The sequence below is a fragment of the Cherax quadricarinatus genome, chromosome 21 (genome assembly GCF_038502225.1).
Source record: "Cherax quadricarinatus isolate ZL_2023a chromosome 21, ASM3850222v1, whole genome shotgun sequence".
In the NCBI taxonomy this organism is placed as follows: Eukaryota; Metazoa; Arthropoda; class Malacostraca; order Decapoda; family Parastacidae; genus Cherax; species Cherax quadricarinatus.
Genome location: NC_091312.1, coordinates 38,907,076 through 38,929,252, shown reverse-complemented (window position 1 = coordinate 38,929,252; position 22,177 = coordinate 38,907,076). Strand labels below are relative to the sequence as shown.

The following is a 22,177-nucleotide window of genomic DNA, read 5'->3' as shown; positions in this document are numbered from 1 at the left end:
GTATCTTAGAAAACTTACCTAACCTTATTATAACAAACGCAATTTAATTTAACCTAATCCAACTAATCCAAATGAAATATATTTTTTCGTTAGGGTCAGAATGATTTTTGGGAAATTATTGCATACAAAAATTTTAGCTTGCCTTATTCGGCAAGAAGAGCGTTGCTATTTACGCCAAAACCGCAAGTTTTACCTATTCGGCACGACATGCATATATCAATGACAACACTGTGGTTAGCCGTGGGATCAAACCCGTGTTGTTTTAGCCCGCCTCGTAGTGCGCGAAAAAATTCACGCCACTCTAAACCACTGGACCACACAATCCTACAAATAACTTGAGCCTAGCAAACCAGTGTTGTTATTGATTAAATACCACTTGCTCGTGGTTACAATAATATGTGTAGTGCTAGTGGAGGCTAGTACGCCAAACGTACTAGCCTCCACTAGAATGAAAGTAGTAGAATGAAAGTAGCTCTGAGGCAACCACACCATCTTATGTCCTCGCAACCTGAAGCAAGCCTAGTTTGCTAGGCTCAAGTTGTTTGTTGGATTGTTCGGTCCAGTGGTTTAGGCGTCGTGATCTTTTCGCAAAGAGGGAAATGTACGAGAGTATAATTATACCAACGCTCTTGTGTGGGTGCGAAGCATGGGTGGTAAATGTTGCAACGAGGAGAAGGATGGAGGTGGTGAAGATGCTGTGTCTGAGGGCAATGTGTAGTGTGAATATAATGCAGAGAATTCGTAGTTTGGAAATTAGGAGAAGGTGTGAGATTTTCAAAACTGTTATCCTGAGGGCTGAAGAGGGGTTATTGAGATGGTTTGGACATGAAGAGTGCGTGAAACAGTATAGAATGACTTCGAGAGTGTATAAATCTGTAATGAAGGGAAGGCGGGGTAGAGGTTGGCCTAGGAAAGGTTGGAGGGAGGGTGGTAAAGGTTTTGTGTGCGAGGGGCTTGCACTTCCAGCAAGCATGAGTGACCGTGTTTAGATAGGAGCGAATGGAAATAAGTGGTTTTTAGGACTTAACATTTTGTTGGAGTGTGAGCAGGGTAATATTTATTAAGGGATTCAGGGAAACCGGCAGGCCGGACTTGAGTCCTGGAGGTGGGAAGTACAGAGCAGCGAGGTGGAGGGTGCTACTAGCAGCAATGCGTCTCATTTCCATCTTGTTCGTGGCACATAGGCCTAAGCTCAACATAAAAAGTTAATGTTTCTGTTCATCTCAAATAGAAACTCAGCATTTCACTAAAAACTTAGTGGTCCAGCAGAGGTTTTCCAGTCTATTTTTGCAATGCAAAATGATGTGGAGTCCTGTTGGTGCCTGAACCATGTTCACGTTCCAGGAAATCAATAGGTAGATACCGAGGCTGATATAACGAGCTCGCTCTACAGTAGATATATCAGTGATTTCATTAGCCTGATGTCTCTGGAGAGTAGCGGGCCCGGTGGGCCCTACAGACAAGAAACAAGTTTATAGAAGGCTGGGCAAGACTGGGTATACACATTTTGTTGTGATTTTTAATAATTAGGAATCACGGGGAACTTTCTGGAGATTTTTTTTTGCATATTAACATTTTAATGAGATTTTTACCTAATTCTGAATATTTTAATTTGGCTTAATAGTATTTATTTTGTGATTTTTATTTATGTTAGTCTGGTCGTATTTTTTATGTTTGTTCTACTCGTTTTTATTGCTAAACGCACCGAATGATCGTCATCGTTAAAGTGTTTTTCAAATCCAAGAACGACTTACCTACTTACAAAGAACGTGAATACCTATCGTCTTAAGTCGTGAGGTGGTATTCCTGTAAGGTCGTATTTCCAGGGAGCCAGGCGGCGGAAATGACACAATTGTTTTGTAAACATGTGACTCGTGCGAGAGAAGAAAATACTCAAACGGACTAGAGGAGAAAACTCAAGATACTTTTTTTTTGTCCCAGCGACCTCTTATTCTCTTCTCAAAAGCTAAGGGCGGCCCTCAGTATATTACCTACAGGTTAGTCTCTCTCTCTCTCTTTCTCTGTCTGTCTGTCTTTCTTTCTGTCTTTCTGTCTGTCTGTCTCTCTGTATGTCTGTCTGTCTGTCTGTCTGTCTGTCTCTCTCTCTCTCTCTCTCTCTCTCTCTCTCTCTCTCTCTCTGTCTCTCTCTTTTACACAGGGTTTGACAAGGCTAGGTTAAGGATCCCTAGCTTTATTGACAAGCTATTTACAGGTTAAGGATTCCTAACCCTCTCTCTCTCTCTCTCTCTCTCTCTCTCTCTCTCTCTCTCTCTCTCTCTCTCATTCTCTTTTCCTCCCACTCCGCCTCTCCCTCTTACCTCATCCTACATTAAAGATGAAGTTCAACTATTGTGTGTGTACTCAGCTGTACTTACTTGGTTGTAGTTGCAGGGGTCGAGTCACAGCTGCCGGTCCCACCTCTTCACTGGTCGCTACTAGGACTCTCTTCCTGCTCCATGAGCTTTGTCCTACTTCTTCTCAAAGCTATGTATGGATCCTGCCTCCACTACATCACTTCCTAGACTATTCCACTTCCTGACAACTCTGTGACTGAAGAAATATTTCCTAACATCCCTGTGATTCATTTGAGTTTTCAACTTCCAACTGTGATCCCTTGTTGTTGTGTCCAATCTCTGGAACATCCTGTCTTTGTCCACATTGTCAATTCCTCTCAGTATTTTATATGTCGTTATCATATCTTCCCTATCTCTCCTGTCCTCCAGTGTCCTCAGGTTGATTTCCCTTAACCTCTCCTTGTAGGACATGCCCATTAGCTCCGTGACTACTCTTGTTGCAAATCTTTGCACTTTCTCTAATTTTCTTACATGCTTGGCTAGGTGTGGTTTACAAATTAGTTTTACATACTCCAATATAGGCCAAACATACATGGAATACAGGGTCCTGAACGATTCCTTATTGAAATGTCGGAATGCTATTCTTAGGTTTGCTAGGGGTCCATATGCTGCAGCAGTTATTTGGTTGGAATGCGACTCAGGAGAAGTGCTCGGTATTATACTCACCCCAAGATCCTTTTCCTGCGGTTTTCTTTGTCCTTCCCCAATCTTCATGACTTTGCACTTGGTTGGGTTGAACTCCAGGAACCAGTTTCCGGACCAGGCCTGCAGCCTGTCCAGATCCATTTATAGTTCCGCCTGGTCCTCCTCCGATTGAATTCTTCTCATCAACTTCACATCATCTGCAAACAGGGACACTTCTGAGACTATTCCCTCCGTCATGTCGTTCACATACATCAAAAACAGCACCGGTCCTAGGACTGACCCGTGTAGAACCCCGCTTGTCACAGGTGCCCACTCTGACACGTAGTCACGTACCATGACTCGCTGATGTCTTCCCGACAGGTATTCCCTAATCCACTGCAGTGCCTTCCCTGTTATATCTGCCTGATTCTCCAACTTATGCACCACTAATCTCTTGTGGGAAACTGTGTCAAAAGCCTTCTTACGGTCCAAGAAAATGCTATCTACCGACCCCTCTCTCTTGGCTTACTGCTGTCACCCTGTCATAGAACACCAGTAGGTTTATGACACAAGATTTCCCGTTCCTGAAACCGTGTTGGTTGTCGTTGATACGCTCATTCCTTTCTAGGTGCTCCACCACTCTTCTCCTGATCTTCTCCATGACTTTGCATACTATACATGTTAGTGACACTGGTCTGTTGTTTAGTGCTTCGTATCTGTCTCCTTTCTTAAAAATTGGGACTACATTTGCTGTTGTTCATACCTCAAGTAGTCTCCCTGTTTCGATAGATGTGTTGAAGATTGTTGTTAGTGGCACACATAGCGCTTCTGCTTCCTCTCTCAGGACCTATGGAGAAATGTTATCCGGCCCCATCGCCTTTGAGGTATCTAGTTCACTTAGCAGCCTCTTCACTTTTTCCTCGGTTGTATGTACTGTGTCCAACACTTGACGGTGTGCCCCACCTCTCCATCTTTCCTGAGTCCCTTCAGTCTCCTCTGTGAGCACTTCTTTGAATCTCATGTTGAGCTCCTCACATACTTCTCAGTCGTTTCTTGTGATCTCTCCTCCTTCCTTCCTCAGCCTGATTACCTGGTCCTTGACTGTTGTTTTCTTCCTGATGTGGTTGTACAACAGCTTCAGGTCAGATTTGGCTTTCGCTGCTATATCATTTTCATATAGTCGTTGGGCCTCCCTTCTTACCTGTGCATAGTCATTTCTAGCTTTACGACTGCTCTCCTTATTCTTCATGCCTCTGTAGTCCCTTCTCTTGTAGTTTGACTTCGTTCGTCTTACCCTTCCTGCTTCCCTTTCCACTTGTAATCCTGGTATGTATTCGAAGCTCAGAACCACGTGGTCACTGGCACCGAGGTGTCTTTTATAAGTGATGTCCTCAATATCTGCACTACTCAAGGTACATACTAGGTCCAGTCTTGCTGGTTCATCCTCTCCTCTCCTCTCTCCCTCTGGTAGTGTGCTTTACGTATTGATACATGACGTTTTCCAGTACCACCTCCGTCATCATAGCCCTTCAAGTTTCTGGGCCCCCATGTAGCTCCAGGTTCTCCCAGTCACTTTGTGATTTAAATCACCCACAATCAGCAGCTTTGCCCTGCTCGCATGAGCCCTTCTGGCCACTTCAGCCTGTGTGTGTGTGTGTGTGTGTGTGTGTGTGTGTATACTCACCTACATGTGATTACAGAGGTCGCGTCTCAGTTTCTGGGTCCGTCTCTCTGCCGGCGGCTACTTGGTTCACTCGATCTTGGCTACAACAACCCTATCGCGCCTATTCTTAAAGTTATATATGGATCATATGTATATAGGAGGGAGGGGAGGGGTTGTTTGTGAGTATATATATGTGTGCGATTTACTCTTCTTAATCACGCATTTACCGCTATAGTAGCAGAGCTGTACTAGTGGTGTCCAGTATTTACAGTTATGGTAGCAGAGCTGTACTAGTGGTGTCCAGTCTCTGAATATTTTATAAATTTGATAATTTTTCAAACTTCCACTGGTTATTACCAACTTATTTAATTCACTCAATTCTTCCACCATTCTGCTAATAAATTTTTGTCTAGTATACCTTCGACTCGACCTTTTTTCTCATATTGCAACTGTGTCCCCTTATTATCCTTCTTCCTGGTACTAATATTTTTTATTTATCCTTTTGTGTTGATTTACGACCTTATATGTGAACACATGTCTTCTTCCTGCCTGTCTGGGAATCTCAATATTTCAGTTTTTTGCTATATGTAGCTCCTGAGTCATTTTGTAGTTTTTTTTGGATCTTTCTTACTCATCCACATGTTTTAGGCCTGGCACCACACAGCCGCTGTTTATTCATATCTAGGCCTAATCGTTGTAGAAAACAGTTTTTTTTTTAATTTGTCCATCTTAAACGCAATTATTTTTATATCTTACAAGTGAACCACATAAGTTTCTTTCAATTTCGTTTATGAGGTTTCAGATTTTTTTTTAAGTAACTCGTTGATCAATATCTCTTTCTTATAATTTCAACATTTTATGACATAATCTTTATTCTTCATGTGGCCTTATTTCACTTTCTTTCCTTTCCATTACCTGGCATTTTTCTGTAATAAATTCCATTATCAATCTATCACTCTGCTTAATTCATCCAAGTCGTCTCGTTGAAATTTTCAGTCATTAATATTGTTCACGTGAGATTTTTATCATCCACATATACATTTTCTAGTCTTTCTAGTAAATTATTTACGTAAATTATAAAAGTATATTGGGGTAATTAGGTATCTTTCTGACATGTTCTGCTGAATATATTTTTCCTGTGAATATTTTTATTCCTCTCAGACAATAAGACATTAATTCACTGTAATAATTTTACTATATTTTGCGGTTTTCAAATTAGTTTTTATCGGGAATTCTGTCAAGAGAATTTTTATTATGCAGATAATTCTAATCAGTCAATTTATTCTCTTAACTATTCTCTAAGTTAATATACATCAACTTGGACAATGGAACTTGATTTGTGAGTATTAGTAGATTTTTGCTCTCCAAGTGATTTTTCACTTGTCTTTAATGGCTTTGTCCAATATTTTTACAACACTTGTCAGAGAAACGGCTTATTAAATGTTACATTTAATAATTTTTCTTCTTGTATTATAGACTTTCCGAAGTGGATAACATAATTATTCACAGCATTAAGAACACATGCTGTGTGTGTGTGTGTGTGTGTGTGTGTGTGTGTGTGTACTTACTCACCTATTTGTGATTGCAGGGGTCGTGTCACAGCTAATGACCTTTCCTTTTCGTTCGCTGCTAGGTCGACTCTCTCCCTCGCAACGTGGTCAAGATCATATGTTTAAGCCACATTATTCCTCCCCTTCACTCCACTTCCTGACCATCCTCAGGCTTACGAAGTGTTTCCTTACATCCTTGTGACTCAATGTCTTTAATTTCCAAATATGTCTTTCGTGGACTCGATTCTCATCCCTCGAAATGTGTACCCTCGTATGGCGTATTTAGTACACCTAGCATTTTGTATATCATCATGTCTCCTCTGCTTCTCCTATTCTCTAATGTTTTCAGGTTTAATTCTCTTTGTCTCTCCTATGAGATCAATCCTCTTAGCTCCGTCACTTTTCTTGCTGCAGCTAACATCAGTGTTACCAGTTTCTTGACCTGATTTATCAGATGAGGGATCTGAGATGGTGTTGCATGCTCCAAGACGAATTTGATACATGTTGTATATAGTGTTGTGAATAACTGACAAATCAGACACACGTGCAACATTTTGGTATATTGTGATGTTTCTCCACGCAGTAGCTTTATCAGTCCTGTACAAAGAATGGTGAAGATCAGAAGGAGTTTGGGGTAATCAGGTGAAGTGAAGCAGTCATTGGTGTCACCTTGGACAAATCCACAGGTGGAAGTAGGTCTAGGTTTAGGCAGGCACAGAATTTTCTGTTTCAATATCCCAAGATGATGCTGAGTCTGACAGAATGTAGATAAATGGTTCTCTAAACCTATAGGCATGACCTACTTCCACCTGTAGATTTGTCCAAGGTGACACCGTCTACGACTGCTTCACCTCACCTGTTCACAGTATATAAGCCACTTTGCGCATATGCCTATCCCTTTCTATCACTTTCTATCTTTATCAGTCCTGTACAAAGAATGGTGAAGATCAGAAGGAGTTTGGGGTAATCAGGTGAAGTGAAGCAGTCATTGGTGCCACCTTGGACAAATCCACAGGTGGAAGTAGGTCTAGGTTTAGGCAGGCACAGAATTTTCTGTTTCAATATCCCAAGATGATGCTGAGTCTGACAGAATGTAGATAAATGGTTCTCTAAACCTATAGGCATGACCTACTTCCACCTGTAGATTTGTCCAAGGTGACACCGTCTACGACTGCTTCACCTCACCTGTTCACAGTATATAAGCCACTTTGCGCATATGCCTATCCCTTTCTATCCTGTAAATTTCCATGAGAATTTTGTAAGTTGATATTATGTCTCCCTTGGTTCTTCTGTTTTCCAATATGGTTAAATTCCCTTAACCTCTCGTCCAAGCTGTGTGTCTGTGGGTATTTATTATACATGACCCTACAAGTCAGAGAGTACAGATATGGTCCTGCAGCATCGCAGCTTCAGAACTTGGCTATTGAACCTGGCTACTGGTGTTCAGTAGGTAGGAGAACTGTAGGAAGCTGTTTTGTGGAGAGGACCAGTAGAAGCCACATCCGTAATTCAATTTCCCGAACTTGCTGATGTGATTGACCATTGCTGACCACAACCTTAATAAGATTTCACGACCTAACTACAGAAAGTAAAAAAAAAGTTAGCCTCTCCAAAACTTTGGAAACTTGCCTTGGAAAGATGAAAGTTTACACCAGTAGAATAAAACTCCTGAGAGAGAGAGAGAGAGAGAGAGAGAGAGAGAGAGAGAGAGAGAGAGAGAGAGAGAGAGAGAGAGAGAGAGAGAGAGAGAGAGAGCAGAATAGACCACGTACCACTTCAAGGTCTTCCGTTGAGATATGAAAACAACATTGAAACTACCTCTAATCCTCTAAAGGTATATAGCATTAATGCAAATCTGAGCTAAAGTCAGGAATCCGTTGACTATTGCTAATCCCAGCATAGTACCTAGCTAAATTCAATATTTTGCAAAGTACTTTTTCCCTTACCACTTATATAACTGCATTTTTATTTTTTATTTTATTTTATTTTATTTTTTTTTTTTTTTGCATTCTTGGCTTTAGCGGGTAACACTCAATTGAACAATAATCTTTTTTCCAAAAATCCCTTACCAACGTTTGTGTTGCATCTCCCGCCATAAACTTTTACTCTATTGATTCGAGTTATTAACTCACTTTCAATTCAAACAGTTCTTCGTGTTTGAATAAAAATCATTCACTATTATAAAGGACTGAGACGAGACTTCATAAACTGCGTTTCCTACCAGAGAAAACTCGTATAGATATTATTCTTTACATGGATTGTTTGCTAGTGGCAGTAAGAGCTTAGCTGTCCTTTTCTCTATATTCTCCAATCTATATTCATCCCCTGACGTGTGTACTAGCGCAGCATAATCAAAGTACGGTCTAACATGCGTATTAAGATGAGTATTGAGCCTGGTGCTATGTACTGGAAGCTTGAATCTATGATAAATAGAATTCTATTTCTTTCCAATTTTCAAATATATTTGAAGAAATCTAGTTAATTTGTCAGGCATGAGTCTTTGCAAAAATTACATTGCCTATCGGTTACTAAGTTTCCTTCTAGAAAATTTACTCTCATGTCATTAATGAGAGAGAGAGAGATAGAGAGAGAGAAAGACTCTTATACAACAGACACCTGCAGATATGCTTACCAGCAAGAGCGGCGAGGCAACAGGCCAGAATAACGGTGTTGGTGGTGGTTGGGCTGAAGAACATCCCTGCACCATTGGTGTCGCCCATCCTTACAGACACGTTGGTGCCAGCAGCTGTGATTCAACCCCTCTTCCACAAGAAGGTCAGCAACTCACTTCTCTAGCCAGTTGGCTGGCCTAGACACCGCTGGGTGACTGCGCTCGTCTCAGGAATCACTGCGCTACTCTCTTCAGTGGCTCCTGGCTTCTGTTCTCTTGTTTTGCTTCCAGTGTTTTTCAGCGTAACTGACACTTCGATTAACTATAATTTTCCGTAACACTTAGATCACCTATGTGGGAGAGGTTGAAGTGTTTGTCTCCCGAGCAGCGGACGGAGGATCGAGCCTCCACTACTAATTCCTTTAAACGTCTCACTCAAACTTAAAGCCTCGCATAATTGATGATTCCCTGCTGTTTGTGGCAGTTATTGCAGTCACTTGTGACAGTCACTGCAGTCACTTGTGACAGTCACTGCAATCACTTGTGACAGTTACTGCAGTCACTACTGACAGTCACTGCAGTCACTTGTGACAGTTACTGCAGTCACTTGTGACAGTCACTGCAGTCACTTGTGACAGTCACTGCAGTCACTTGTGACAGTTACTGCAGTCACTTGTGACAGTCACTGCAGTCACTTGTGACAGTCACTGCAGTCACTTGTGACAGTTACTGCAGTCACTTGTCACAGTCACTGCAGTCACTTGTGACAGTCACTGCAGTCACTTGTGACAGTTACTGCAGTCACTTGTGACAGTCACTGCAATCACTTGTGACAGTTACTGCAGTCACTTCTGACAGTCACTGCAGTCACTTGTGACAGTCACTGCAGTCACTTGTGACCGTCACTGCAGTCACTTGTGACAGTCACTTGTAGCAGTCACTGCACTTACTTGAGACAGTCACTGCAGTCACTTGTGACAGTTACTGCAGTCACTTGTAGGGGTCAGTGTAGTACCTTGAAACAGTTACTGCAGTCACTTGTGACAGTTACTGCAGTCACCTATGACAGTTACTGCAGTCACCTGTGACAGTTACTGCAGTCACCTATGATAGTTACGGCAGTCACCTGTGACAGTTACTGCAGTCACCTGTGACAGTCACTGCAGTCACTTGTGACAGTCACTGCAGTCACTTGTGGCAATCACTGCAGTCACTTATGACAGTCACTGCAGTCATTGGAGTCACTTTTGATAGTCACTGCAGTCACTTGTAACAGTCACTGCAGTCACTTGTAACAGTCACTGCAGTCACTTGTGAGTCACTGCAGTCATTTGAGACAGTCACTGCAGTCACTTGTGACAGTCACTGCAGTCACTTGTGACAGTTGCTGCAGTCTCTTGTGACAGTCACTGCAGTCACTTGGGACAGTCACTGCAGTCACTTGTGAGTCACTGCAGTCACTTGTGACAGTCACTGCAGTCACTTGTGACAGTCACTGCAGTCACTTGTGAGTCACTGCAGTCATTTGTGACAGTCACTGCAGTCACTTGTGACAGTCACTGCAGTCACTTGTGACAGTCACTGCAGTCACTTGTGAGTCACTGCAGTCACTTGTGACAGTTACTGCAGTCACTTGTGACAGTCACTGGAGTCACTTGTGAGTCACTGCAATCACTTGTGACAGTTACTGCAGTCACTTGTGACAGTCACTGGAGTCACTTGTGAGTCACTGCAATCGCTTGTGACAGTACTGCAGTCACTTGTGATAGTCATTGCAGTCACTTGTGACAGTCACTGCAGTCACTTGTGACGGTCACTGCAGTCACTTGTGACAGTTACTGCAGTCACTTGTGACAGTCACTGGAGTCACTTGTGAATCACTGCAATCACTTGTGACAGTACTGCAGTCACTTGTGACAGTCACTGCAGTCACTTGTGACAGTCACTGCAGTCACTTGTGACAGTTACTGCAGTCACTTGTGACAGTCACTGCAGTCACTTGTGACAGTCACTGCAGTCACTTGTGACAGTCACTGCAGTCACTTGTGACAGTCACTGCAGTCACTTGTGACAGTCACTGCAGTCACTTGAAGAGGGTCTCTCTGAACTTTGATTTTCATAAAAAAAATACATTTCTCTGTTTTTCTACTGTATACACTTCAGTGACAATAAAAACTTTCATCCAGTTACTTAAACACTGCTTAATAAAACTGAAGTTTTTGAGACAAACGGGATATAGAATGAATGCTGCAAAAAATAGAGTAAATACCGTTTAATCGTGAATCAGCAATCCCAGGCCATTTGGTCCATGTTGTAACAATTAACACAGTAGGTCAATAGGCTCTATACTTCATCAAGCATCAACACGCAGATCTCTAGGTTAGTTACTTCATTTAGAATCAGCAGTCTAGATATATAGGCTAGATATGTCATCTACAAGAAACTTGTTCAGCTAACAAATTCTCTATGACTCGCGTGTGTATATATATATATATATATATATATATATATATATATATATATATATATATATATATATATGTCGTGCCGAATAGGCAGAACTTGCGATCTTGGCTTAAATAGCAACGCTCATCTTGCCATATAGGACAAGTGGAAATTTGTGTATGCAATAATTTCACCAAAATCATTCTGAACCTAACGAAAAAAATATATTTCACTCTGTTTGTTTAGTATTAAATTATTGTAAACAAATTTAAAATATATTTAGTTGGGTTAGGCTAAAATAAATTACTCTTGTTATAATAAGGTTAGGTAAGTTTTCTAAGTTCCTATTGGTGCAAAATTATAAATTTTTACATCAGCATTAATGAAAAAAATATATCTTTAAACGTGTAAGAGAAAATTTTAGAAAGGACTTAATTTTAAATGAGTTTTTGCTAATTGACCAGTTTTACATATTCGGCACGACATATATATATATATATATATATATATATATATATGTATATACATATATATATATATATATATATAATATCGTGCCGAATAGGTAAAACTGGTCAATTAACAAGAACTCATTTAAAATTAAGTCTTTTCTAAAATTTTCTCTTATACGTTGAAAGATAATTTTCTCATTTACGTTAATATAAAAATTAATAATTTTGTTCCAACAGAACCTTAGAAAACTTACCTAACCTTATTATAACAAGCATAATTTGATTAAGGATAATCCAACTAAATATATTTTAGGTAAGTTTACCATAATTTAATAATAACCTTATACAAAGAAATATAGATAGGATGGGTAATGAGAACGTTCAAAACGAGAGATGCCAAGAAAATGATGATCCTTTTCAAATTACTTGTTCTCTTTAGGCTGGAATACTGCTGTACATTAACATCTCCATTCAAAGCAGGTGAAATTGCAGACCTAGAGAGTGTACAGAGATCCTTTACTGCACTTATAAGTTCTGTCAAGCACCTTAACTACTGGGAATGCTTGGAAGCACTTGACTTGTACTCGTTGGAACGCAGAAGGGAGAGATATATCCTAATCTACACTTGGAAAATCCTAGAAGAAATGGTCCCGAATCCGCACACAGAAATCACTCCCTACGAAAGTAAAAGACTGGGCAGGCGATGCAAAATACCCCCAATTAAAAGTAGGGGCACCACTGGTACACTAAGATAAAACACCATCAGTTTCCGGGGCCCAAGACTGTTCAACAGCCTCCCACCAAGCATAAGGGGAATTACCAATGAACCCTTGGCTGCCTTCAAGAGAGAGCTGGACAGATACTTAAATTTAGTGCTGGATCAGCCGGGCTGTGGTTCGTACGTTGGACTACGTGCGGCCAGCAGTAACAGCCTGATTGATCAGGTCCTGATCCACCGGGAGGCCTGGTCGTGGCCCGGGCAGCGCGGGCGTTGATCCCCGGAATAACCTCCTCGTAGACTCCAGATAGAATGATTTTTGAGAAATTATTGCATACACAATTTTTCTCTTGTCTTAATCGGCAAGAAGAGCGTTGCTATTTAAGCCAAGCAGCAAGTTATATATATATATATATATATATATATATATATATATATATATATATATATATATATATATATATATATATATATATATATATATATATATATATATATATATATATATATATGCAAATATATATTCCAAGCGCTTGGAATTTCTCTATTCTTTCAGAGTGGTTGTTTTGCATATATATATATATATATATATATATATATATATATATATATATATATATATATATATATATACAAATATATATATATCATTTTCCAAACTGCGGCAGGCCAGGATTCGACCCCATCACACATTGTCCCACCTCGAGATGCCACAAAATGTACATGTCACCCTACTATCTAAGCCATCGATCCTACAAACAACATGATCCTAGCGGACTAGGCTTGTTTCATGTTGCGAGAACAAGCGATGCAGATGTATGCTCAAAGATTAATTTCAGCCTCCTCCTATTTGAAAACCCGCTTCCACAAGCAGTCTAAAGAGCAATGACTGTCACAAGAGACTGTAACGACGGTCACAAGTGACTGCAGTGACTGTCACAAGTGACTGCAGTGACTGTCACAGGTGACTGCAGTGACTGTCACAAGTGACTGCAGTGACTGTCACAGGTGACTGCAGTGACTGTCACAAGTGACTGCAGTGACTGTCACAAGTGACTGCAGTGACTGTCACAGGTGACTGCAGTGACTGTCACAAGTGACTGCAGTGACTGTCACAGGTGACTGCAGTGACTGTCACAAGTGACTGCAGTGACTGTCAAAAGTGACTGCAGTGACTGTCACAAGTGACTGCAGTGACTGTCACAGGTGACTGCAGTGACTGTCACAAGTGACTGCAGTGACTGTCACAAGTGACTGCAGTGAGGGTCAAAAGTGACTGCAGTGACTCACAAGTGACTGCAGTGACTGTCACAAGCGACTGCAGTGACTGTCATAAGCGACTGAAGTGTCACAAGTGACTGCATTGACTGTCACAGGTGACTGCAGTGACTGTCACAAGTGAATGCAGTGACTGTCACAGGTGACTGCAGTGACTGTCACAAGTGACTGCAGTGACTGTCACAGGTGACTGCAGTGACTGTCACAAGTGACTGCAGTGGCTGTCACAAGTGACTGCAGTGAGGGTCACAAGTAACTGCAGTGACTCACAAGTGACTGCAATGACTGTCACAAGCGACTGCAGTGACTGTCACAAGTGACTGCAATGACTATCACAAGTGACTGCAGTGACTCACAAGTGACTGCAGTGACTGTCACAAGTGACTGCAGTGACTGTCACAAGTGACTGCAGTGACTGTCACAAGTGACTGCAATGACTGTCACAAGTGACTGCAATGACTGTCACAAGTGACTGCAGTAACTATCACAAGTGACTGCAGTGACTGCAGTAACTGTGACAGTTACTGCAGTGACTGTTACAAGTGACTGCAGTGACGGTCACAAGTGACTGCAGTGACGGTCACAAGTGACTGCAGTGACGGTCACAAGTGACTGCAGTAACTGTCACAAACAGCACGAATTCACAAATTATGGAACAAAAACCACTTGTTTTGTGGTTTCATTGCTATATAGACTGCTTGTGGTGGCGGGTATTCAGGCAGGAAGAGACTGAAATTAATCTTTGAGCATACCACTGCCACGAGTGTTCTCGCAACATGAAACAAGCCTAGTTCGCTAGGCTAATGCTGTTTGTAGGGTCGATGGCGGAATGGATAAGGTGACATGTACGTCGTGTTGTCTCTTGAGGCGGGACAATGCGTCGTTGGGTCGAACCCTGGCTTGCCGCAGTTTGGTAAATTATATATATATATATATATATATATATATATATATATATATATATATATATATATATATATATATATATATATATATATAGTGTGTGTGTGTGTACTCTATGACTGCAGGGGTCGAGTCATACCTCCTGTGTGAGAGTGTGTGTAAGAGCGTGTGTAATTTCACTCAATCGTAAAAGACTAAAACCTGTGTAAAAAGCCCAGTGGATATCGTTGGTATTGAGTTGACGTCACCAGTTCGATCCCTAGAAATAATTATACATTCCTAAATTTATATGCTCAATTGATGAACATTAATTTCTATGAATAACATACTTTGTTATTCATGTGAAGTTTCAAGAGTTTCCAGAAAGTCGAATTTCGTGTAAATTCATATTATGTAGACTGTAACAATTCTTGGTTAAATACAAAACAATTTGTTCACGATTCTGTACCCAGTATCAAAACACCAGGTCCTGAATATATACACAATACCTAGTTTTTTCTATATACATAGTTCTTGAGTATGAACACAATAACGACTTATGGTTTTATTCACAATACCTAATAAATGGCTATGTACGGGATACCTAATAAATGGCTCTGTACGGGATACCTAATAAATGGCTCTGTACGGGATACCTAATAAATGGCTATGTACGGGATACCTAATAAATGGCTATGTACGCCATTTAATAAATGGCAATGTACGCTATACCTAATTCTTGACTGCATACACAATTCCTAACCCTTGACTGTGTACAAAATGACTATCTTAATAACAGAGAATGTCCGATAACGTTAAGACGAACAATAGTTGGAGCGTGGATCGGCGAGAGCCCAGGAGGTCTGTAGTCATTCAGCATTTAGCCAGGGAGGAAGTGGATAACAAGCTCTCCTGTTAACTGAGCTCAGCTTAGCATGGCCAATCAGCCGGCTGAACCAGCCGAACAGTGACCCAGGGATAAGTTTACAGTTGCACTAGTGTTTACTTTTATTCCTTAATTTGCGTTAAGTACATAATTCGCGTGAAACAAAATAATACCAGTACTGTATTATTCGCTTTCAAACTGATACACTCATCAGCGTATTTTTAATTTCTTCTGGACACACTGTTGACGTGAGGTAGAAATATGCAATTCATGTATTTTTGTGTGTCTGCGTGTGTGTATATATATAAAGCAGAGGAAGCCAAGTAGGATATAACTACCATTCTTTTTTAAAGTGTCAGGAGTGCTACTAATAGAATACAGATATTATAGGAGACACAACAGAGATTTTTGTTAGTTTCTCTTGGGGAATAGAAATGGCCAGCAAGGAGAACGGTCAGAGAGAGTTGTACAAGAAGCCAGCAAGAGATGGCAGCGAGGAAAGAAAGTCCTAGGATAACAGAACTTGGTTCTTGGAATGGGATTGGTTTGAATGTAAATTGATGTATTTCTCTAAATTGTGATATTTTCTTAATGCTATTATTCCTATTGCATATAATAGAATTATTGATCCTATTATTATTATTACTACTACTACTGCTACTATTGTTGCTACTACTATTAATACTAACACTAATACTTTTATTAATAAAACTGGTATTAAGTCATTGCAAAGTAATCAATTATTTTTTTATTTTTCTTTAAAGATTGAGCTTCGTCAAGTTTACAGAAAAAAAATTACTTAAATATACATTATGATGCAGTGCAGACAGGGAAGGCCAAGCCGGAAGTCATATCTTTTGTAGAGGACAATCTCCGTCAAGTAAACTGAAGCCCTGAGCTAAAGTTCGAGGTTTGCCACCTGATTCCAGAAAGCTAAATTAGACATTTAATTAATTACGTGGAAACAGACACGGCGACTTCGTGAAAGATTATGAAAAGAGATCCATACAAAGCACTCAGTAAATCGAACTCATCCTACATCTCTCAGGAACTTGAAAACTCTGCCAACAGAAGTGAAACGATGGCTTTTCTGAACAATAACAACACAGAAACGATTGCTCCTTGTGAGCTAGAGAAACAAATTAAACAATTCCTCATTGACAACCGTATATCTCTTAAAATTATCATACAAGAAGTCTTTGCTTCCCCCTATATAGCCACACAACTATTTACGTAGTGAGTGTGTACGAGTAGAGAGGAGATGGAGGGAGTTAAGATAAGGCTCAAACAAGAAAAGAAAAAATTGGACTGAGCTCTATTAGACAACTGTGTTTAATGCGCCATTAAAATACCCTATCAATCATTCATGTTCAAAACACACAAAGCCAGCATTCCCTTAAGGCTGATCGCCTAATGTATCAGCAGCGCCCCACACAAACTGGCTGGAACCCTCGCTAAGCACCTTTCTAAACTACTGGTTTCCATTAGAAATTCACACCGTCGACACTCTGGAGACCTTATCTACAGACTAAGAGAATTCAGCATCATAAACATGATACCAACCCTGACACCACTTCTCTCTTTATGCGAATCACCAAAGTTATCGCTCAGCTACGTAGCATCACTCCAGAATAGACCTAATCCTACCCTTCTAAGATTTCATCACAGTGCTCTAATGATAACTTAAGCTTAGCTGTTTCCTTCCTTAAACTATACGTTTAGACAGAAGTTCGGTATAACTATGGGTTTCCTGTGGAAGGTGTTGATATACTAAATCTACTTGAATGAAATACCTGCAAATGAAGTATTTCGTTTACATTACCTCTCTGTCACCGGAATGTGCTGCTTACATAGCATACTTATTCCCTTGCATTTCAGCCTTTAGGAAATCCACAACAGACTCCATCCAACTGAAGAAAAAGCCGACTCCTTTCCCTTCCCGCTCACAGAACACTTTTATCTCTGGTTAATAATCACTAAGAAACCATCTCTACGACATTACCTGCCATAACCTTCACGGATCTCTCAACAGGGTATCTGGCATCTACACCAAGCCAGCTAAGGGTGTGGCAAGCATGACTTCGGTGAAGCTACATGCTAACTCGATTTTAGACTTTAGAAACACAAACACATTAGAAGGTACGATTACAAAAAAATATATAAAGCGGATGGATCATACACAGATATAAAGCACACACATCCTGGGTGTAAGACAGGGCAGAACTTATCTTAAGAAAGATGACAAAGTAAGGAGAACGTGCCTGGAAGCTGCAGTCACAAGGATACATAACACCAACAAGCAGATCAACCATTTCTTCTGATGTGAGAAGTATATCTTAGGTGAAAATGTACGTAACTTTGATATAAGACTTCACGAGGACAAATATACATGAGCGATCCATAATACAATGGCTAAGCCATACGCCTAGATAGGCATTAGCTCTCCCAATAGACGATCAGATCACATGATTATGAGAAAGTAACTTGAAGTAGTCAATCATCACTAGGATACATAACACCATCAGTCAGAATCAAGACATTATCAGCCGAGCAAATCCTCTGGCATAACTGTTGATAGTTACACCATACAAAGTCCCCACCCACACAACATATGATATGACCTCTAACTTGCCTGTCCTGCTTCATATGACGTGATTTCTTCCTTCTCCAACTCCCCGGAAATTATATTCAAAATATTTTTTGTAGACTTAATAGCACTCGGTTGTGAACGAAAAGTCGTCTTAAATGAACGTTTATTAAGCCTAAGGCGTCTTTACTTTCACTTATTAATTGCCTGTTGACCAAGTCTCCATACTACTACTACTACTACTGCTGCTACTACTACTACTACTACTACTACTACTACTACTGTAATAATAATAATAATAATAATAATAATAATAATAATAATAATAATAATAATAATAATAATAATAATAATAATAATGCAACAAATGTGGTAAAATTGTCTCCTTGAAGGTTCAACTTTTCTATGTTTAATGTAAAATTATGTAATTTAAAGAAAATGCGGTAAAGAGTGGTGGTAGGCCTGGGACGTGAACGAGGTTCACCACGGATGAACATGGACCAGGGTCATAAAATATTCTTGAACAACCAGAGCGTGTTTCACTGTGAGGTGTTACATTGTGAGGTAATGTACTGTGAGATGTTATACTGTGAGGTATTACACTTGAGGTGTTACACTTTAAGTTGTTACACTGTGAGGCGTTACATTGTGAGGTGTTATACTGTGAGGTGTTATACTGTGAGGTGTTAAACTGTGAGGTGTTATACTGTGAGGTGTTATACAGATGTAACGTTTGAAGTACTACACTGTACAATGTTAAAATGCGAATGGTACACTGTAGTATTACTCTGTAAAAGATAGACTGCAGTGTTACACTGTGACGGGTCAGTATAAAGCACTGGAAGGGTTCAGACAGACAGAGGGAGACGACACACTACACATCCTCCACCCACCACAGGCCAGACCAGACTGACTTCATCTCTCTCTCTCTCTCTATCTCTCTCTCCCTCTCGTTCCTCTTTCTCTTCTCACTCTTCCCTCTCTGCCTTTTGCCTTTCTTTCCAGGTCCCTCTCCATGAAGACCACTCGATACTTTTCCTCCTGGACTATCATATCATATCAGATTGCAATACATTATTCTAGCTGGTGGATCGCTGCTTACCTGTGAATCATGAGGATCATCTCTAGTCTTGAACCCTCAGCTTGAGTCTTGCAGTTATTACCGGATGTTTGTTGGAAGTTCAGTTTCTCGAGATCATTGTTTGTCCTCCCTCCAGGATGAAGGTCTTTGTCGAGACCTTCATCTCCCTCAGTAATCTAGGTGAGAGAGAGAGAGAGAGAGAGAGAAATGGAGACAGAGGATGAGATTCAGAGAGACAGACGCAGACTCATTCACATATACAGACAGGCTGACAGACAGACAGACACACACAAACACACACACACACACACACACACACACACACACACACACACACACACACACACACACACACACACACACACACACACACACACACACACACACACACACACACACACACACACACACACACACACACACACACACACACACACACACACACGCAGTCAGAAGACGTGGGGGCACAAGGCTCCGAGAACCTTAGTGTTTTTAAGGCGTGCAGTAACTGCTAGCAGTAATCAGTGGTAGTGACAACGTCAGTGAACAATCCTACGAGTGAGAACCAAAGTTATTAGCTAAAAAAAGTCGAGAGGAAGCCTGAAATCATTAACATTTCAAAGTGCCAAACCGTTAGGGGGCTAATAGGCACCTGTTGCCACATGGATTCATATATACAAAGATCAAAGTGAGTGTGGAAGCAGGTGTTCGAGAATTACGAGAGATTGGTTAACAAGTGAAATGTGGGGCATCATACAATGAGAGTGAAAAAGTTAACAAGAAAAAGGAGAAAGGAAAAATAAAATATATAGCAAGGGAAGGTGGCAGGAGTAGGCCTGTTGAAGCAGTGACGTCACAACAGTTGTGTGTCATTATAAATATAAAGTGTAGCCCACCGAATGTGAAGTGTATTCTATCACAAGTGAAAAGTGAAATCACTTTAAGAACGCAGGATGTATGAGCATATATGGTTATAAACATCACGAGTGAAGGATTTTCAAAATAGTGATAGAAGGCCTATGTACGACGACTAAGCCATCAGCATCTGGCAACTTGTCATCGCGCCGCTGCCAGCGCAAGTATTGCTCACCTATTGAGGTTGCATGTTGTCAGATTCTGGTCTCTGCACCACTGTTAGATACTGGTCACTCACTCCTGCAAGCTATTACCAGAATTAGAGTAGAAATAGCGTAGATAATGTAAAGATAGGGTTGACGAGAGTGTAAGGGGTAAAGCAGTCTAGCGAGGGATAACGTCAGACACTTGCAGAAGCTGAGACAAGCTAAATTTTACAACCTAGTTACTTTCTGCACTTTATAAGTAGAATTGATAAGCGTTAGAATTACTATTGGTAAGTTTTAGAATTACTGGTATTACTACTGGTATTTATTAACAGTGGGAGCACACACACACATGCACACACATACACACACACACACACCCACACACACACACACACACACACACACACACACACACACACACACACACACACACACACACACACACACACACACACACACACACACACACACACACACACACACACACACACACACACAGGAACAAGCGATCAGGCACTTGTAAAAGCTGTAGTACACATACACACACACATACACAGGATTTCACACCTTCCTGTAAACTGACCTGACAACCCTCCCTCTAACATTCCACTTTCCACTATCCCCCCTCTATTTTTTTTTCTCTCTCAGTACCTATCTCTCTCCAGGGATCAGATGAGAATGGTTCTGGTAGGGAGGAGTGGATGGAGGAGCAGTGGAAAAGGATGAAACAAGAGTGGGAGAGGAAATTACCTGGAGTTTACCTGGAGAGAGTTCCGGGGGTCAACGCCCCCGCGGCCCGGTCTGTGACCAAGAGAGCTTTCTGAAAAAAATGGAGACAGCTTCCTGTGAAATTAGAAAAGAGGTTGGAGAAGGAAAAGAAGAATTGGGAGACACAAGTCGAAACTGCAGTAACCAGGATAAGAGTCCTAGAAGATGAGGCAAACAGGCTGAAGCTAGTTACAGGGGCATTGACCAGAGAACTGAGAGGCTGAACAGGAAGGAAGGAGATATGAATTATGCTAAGGTCATATCAGCTTGCCAAGAAGGGCCAAGGAGTGAAAGGTGAGAGCAGCTGGGTGCAGATGGAGAGGGTGATAGGTCAAATGCAGAGGCACAACCATGCTACCAAGAGCCACTGGAAAAAACAAATGAGAAAATGACCATGTACAGACAGGAACCAGAGTCACAGAGGGAGAGGCAATGGGAGGAGGAAAGGGCAAAATCATTGTTTATCCATGGGCTTCAGGAGAGAGAGGGAAGGACGCACACTGAAAGACGGCAGGCAGAAAGAAAGGAGATTGAGAACATCATCGCAGAAACAAATGAAGAAGACATGGACGAGACTGTAAATTTTCTGAATAGGGGGGTACTTGAAGGGGAGGAAATGACCAAATCAAGCTGATTCTCAGGATAGAAACAGTGCGGAACATTATCCTCCAAGAGAAACCACGGTTGAAGTACTCGGAAGAGTACAAGATGGTGTTCCTAGACAGAGACTGAACACAAACAGAATAACAGCAGCTGAGAGAGAGGACAAAAAAGCGAAAGGAGCTAGGAAAGGAGACAAGGATGGAACCAGCAGAGGTCAATCAGAGCAGGACAGAGCAGCAAGGGCAAGCACACACAGAACCATCCTCAGAACACCATCCCAACACAAACTACAATCCACACTCACAGCTTCCACCTAACACCCAGCTATAGAATCCCACAGTACGCTACCAGGTCTCCCACCCTCACAGGCCCCCCAAACCACAGTATTGGAGAGGAAACTGAAGGTATGGTACACAAACGCTGATGGAATAACAAATAAGTGGAAGGAGTGGCACGAAAGAGTCAAAGAGGCATCACTGGACATCATAGCTCTCACAGAAACCAAGCTTACAGATATGACAACAGATGCCATCTTTCCAACGGGATACCAGATCCTGAGGAAAGACAGGGAACAGGGGGGTTGGAGGAGTCTCACTGCTGATCAAAAACCG

The 22,177-nt window shown here is 41.1% G+C and overlaps 1 protein-coding gene across 1 annotated transcript in view; it reads right to left on the bottom strand.

The window, feature by feature from the left end:
* LOC128689177 (hemicentin-2) overlaps window positions 1-10,203 on the bottom strand; it is a 58,119-nt gene extending 47,916 nt beyond the window's left edge. The window contains exon 1 of the mRNA XM_053777323.2: window positions 8,824-10,203. Coding sequence (XP_053633298.2) covers window positions 8,824-8,911 — 88 coding nt within the window. The 5' untranslated portion in view covers window positions 8,912-10,203. The remainder of the gene's footprint in view (window positions 1-8,823) is intronic.
* Between the last annotated feature and the right edge of the window lie 11,974 nt (window positions 10,204-22,177).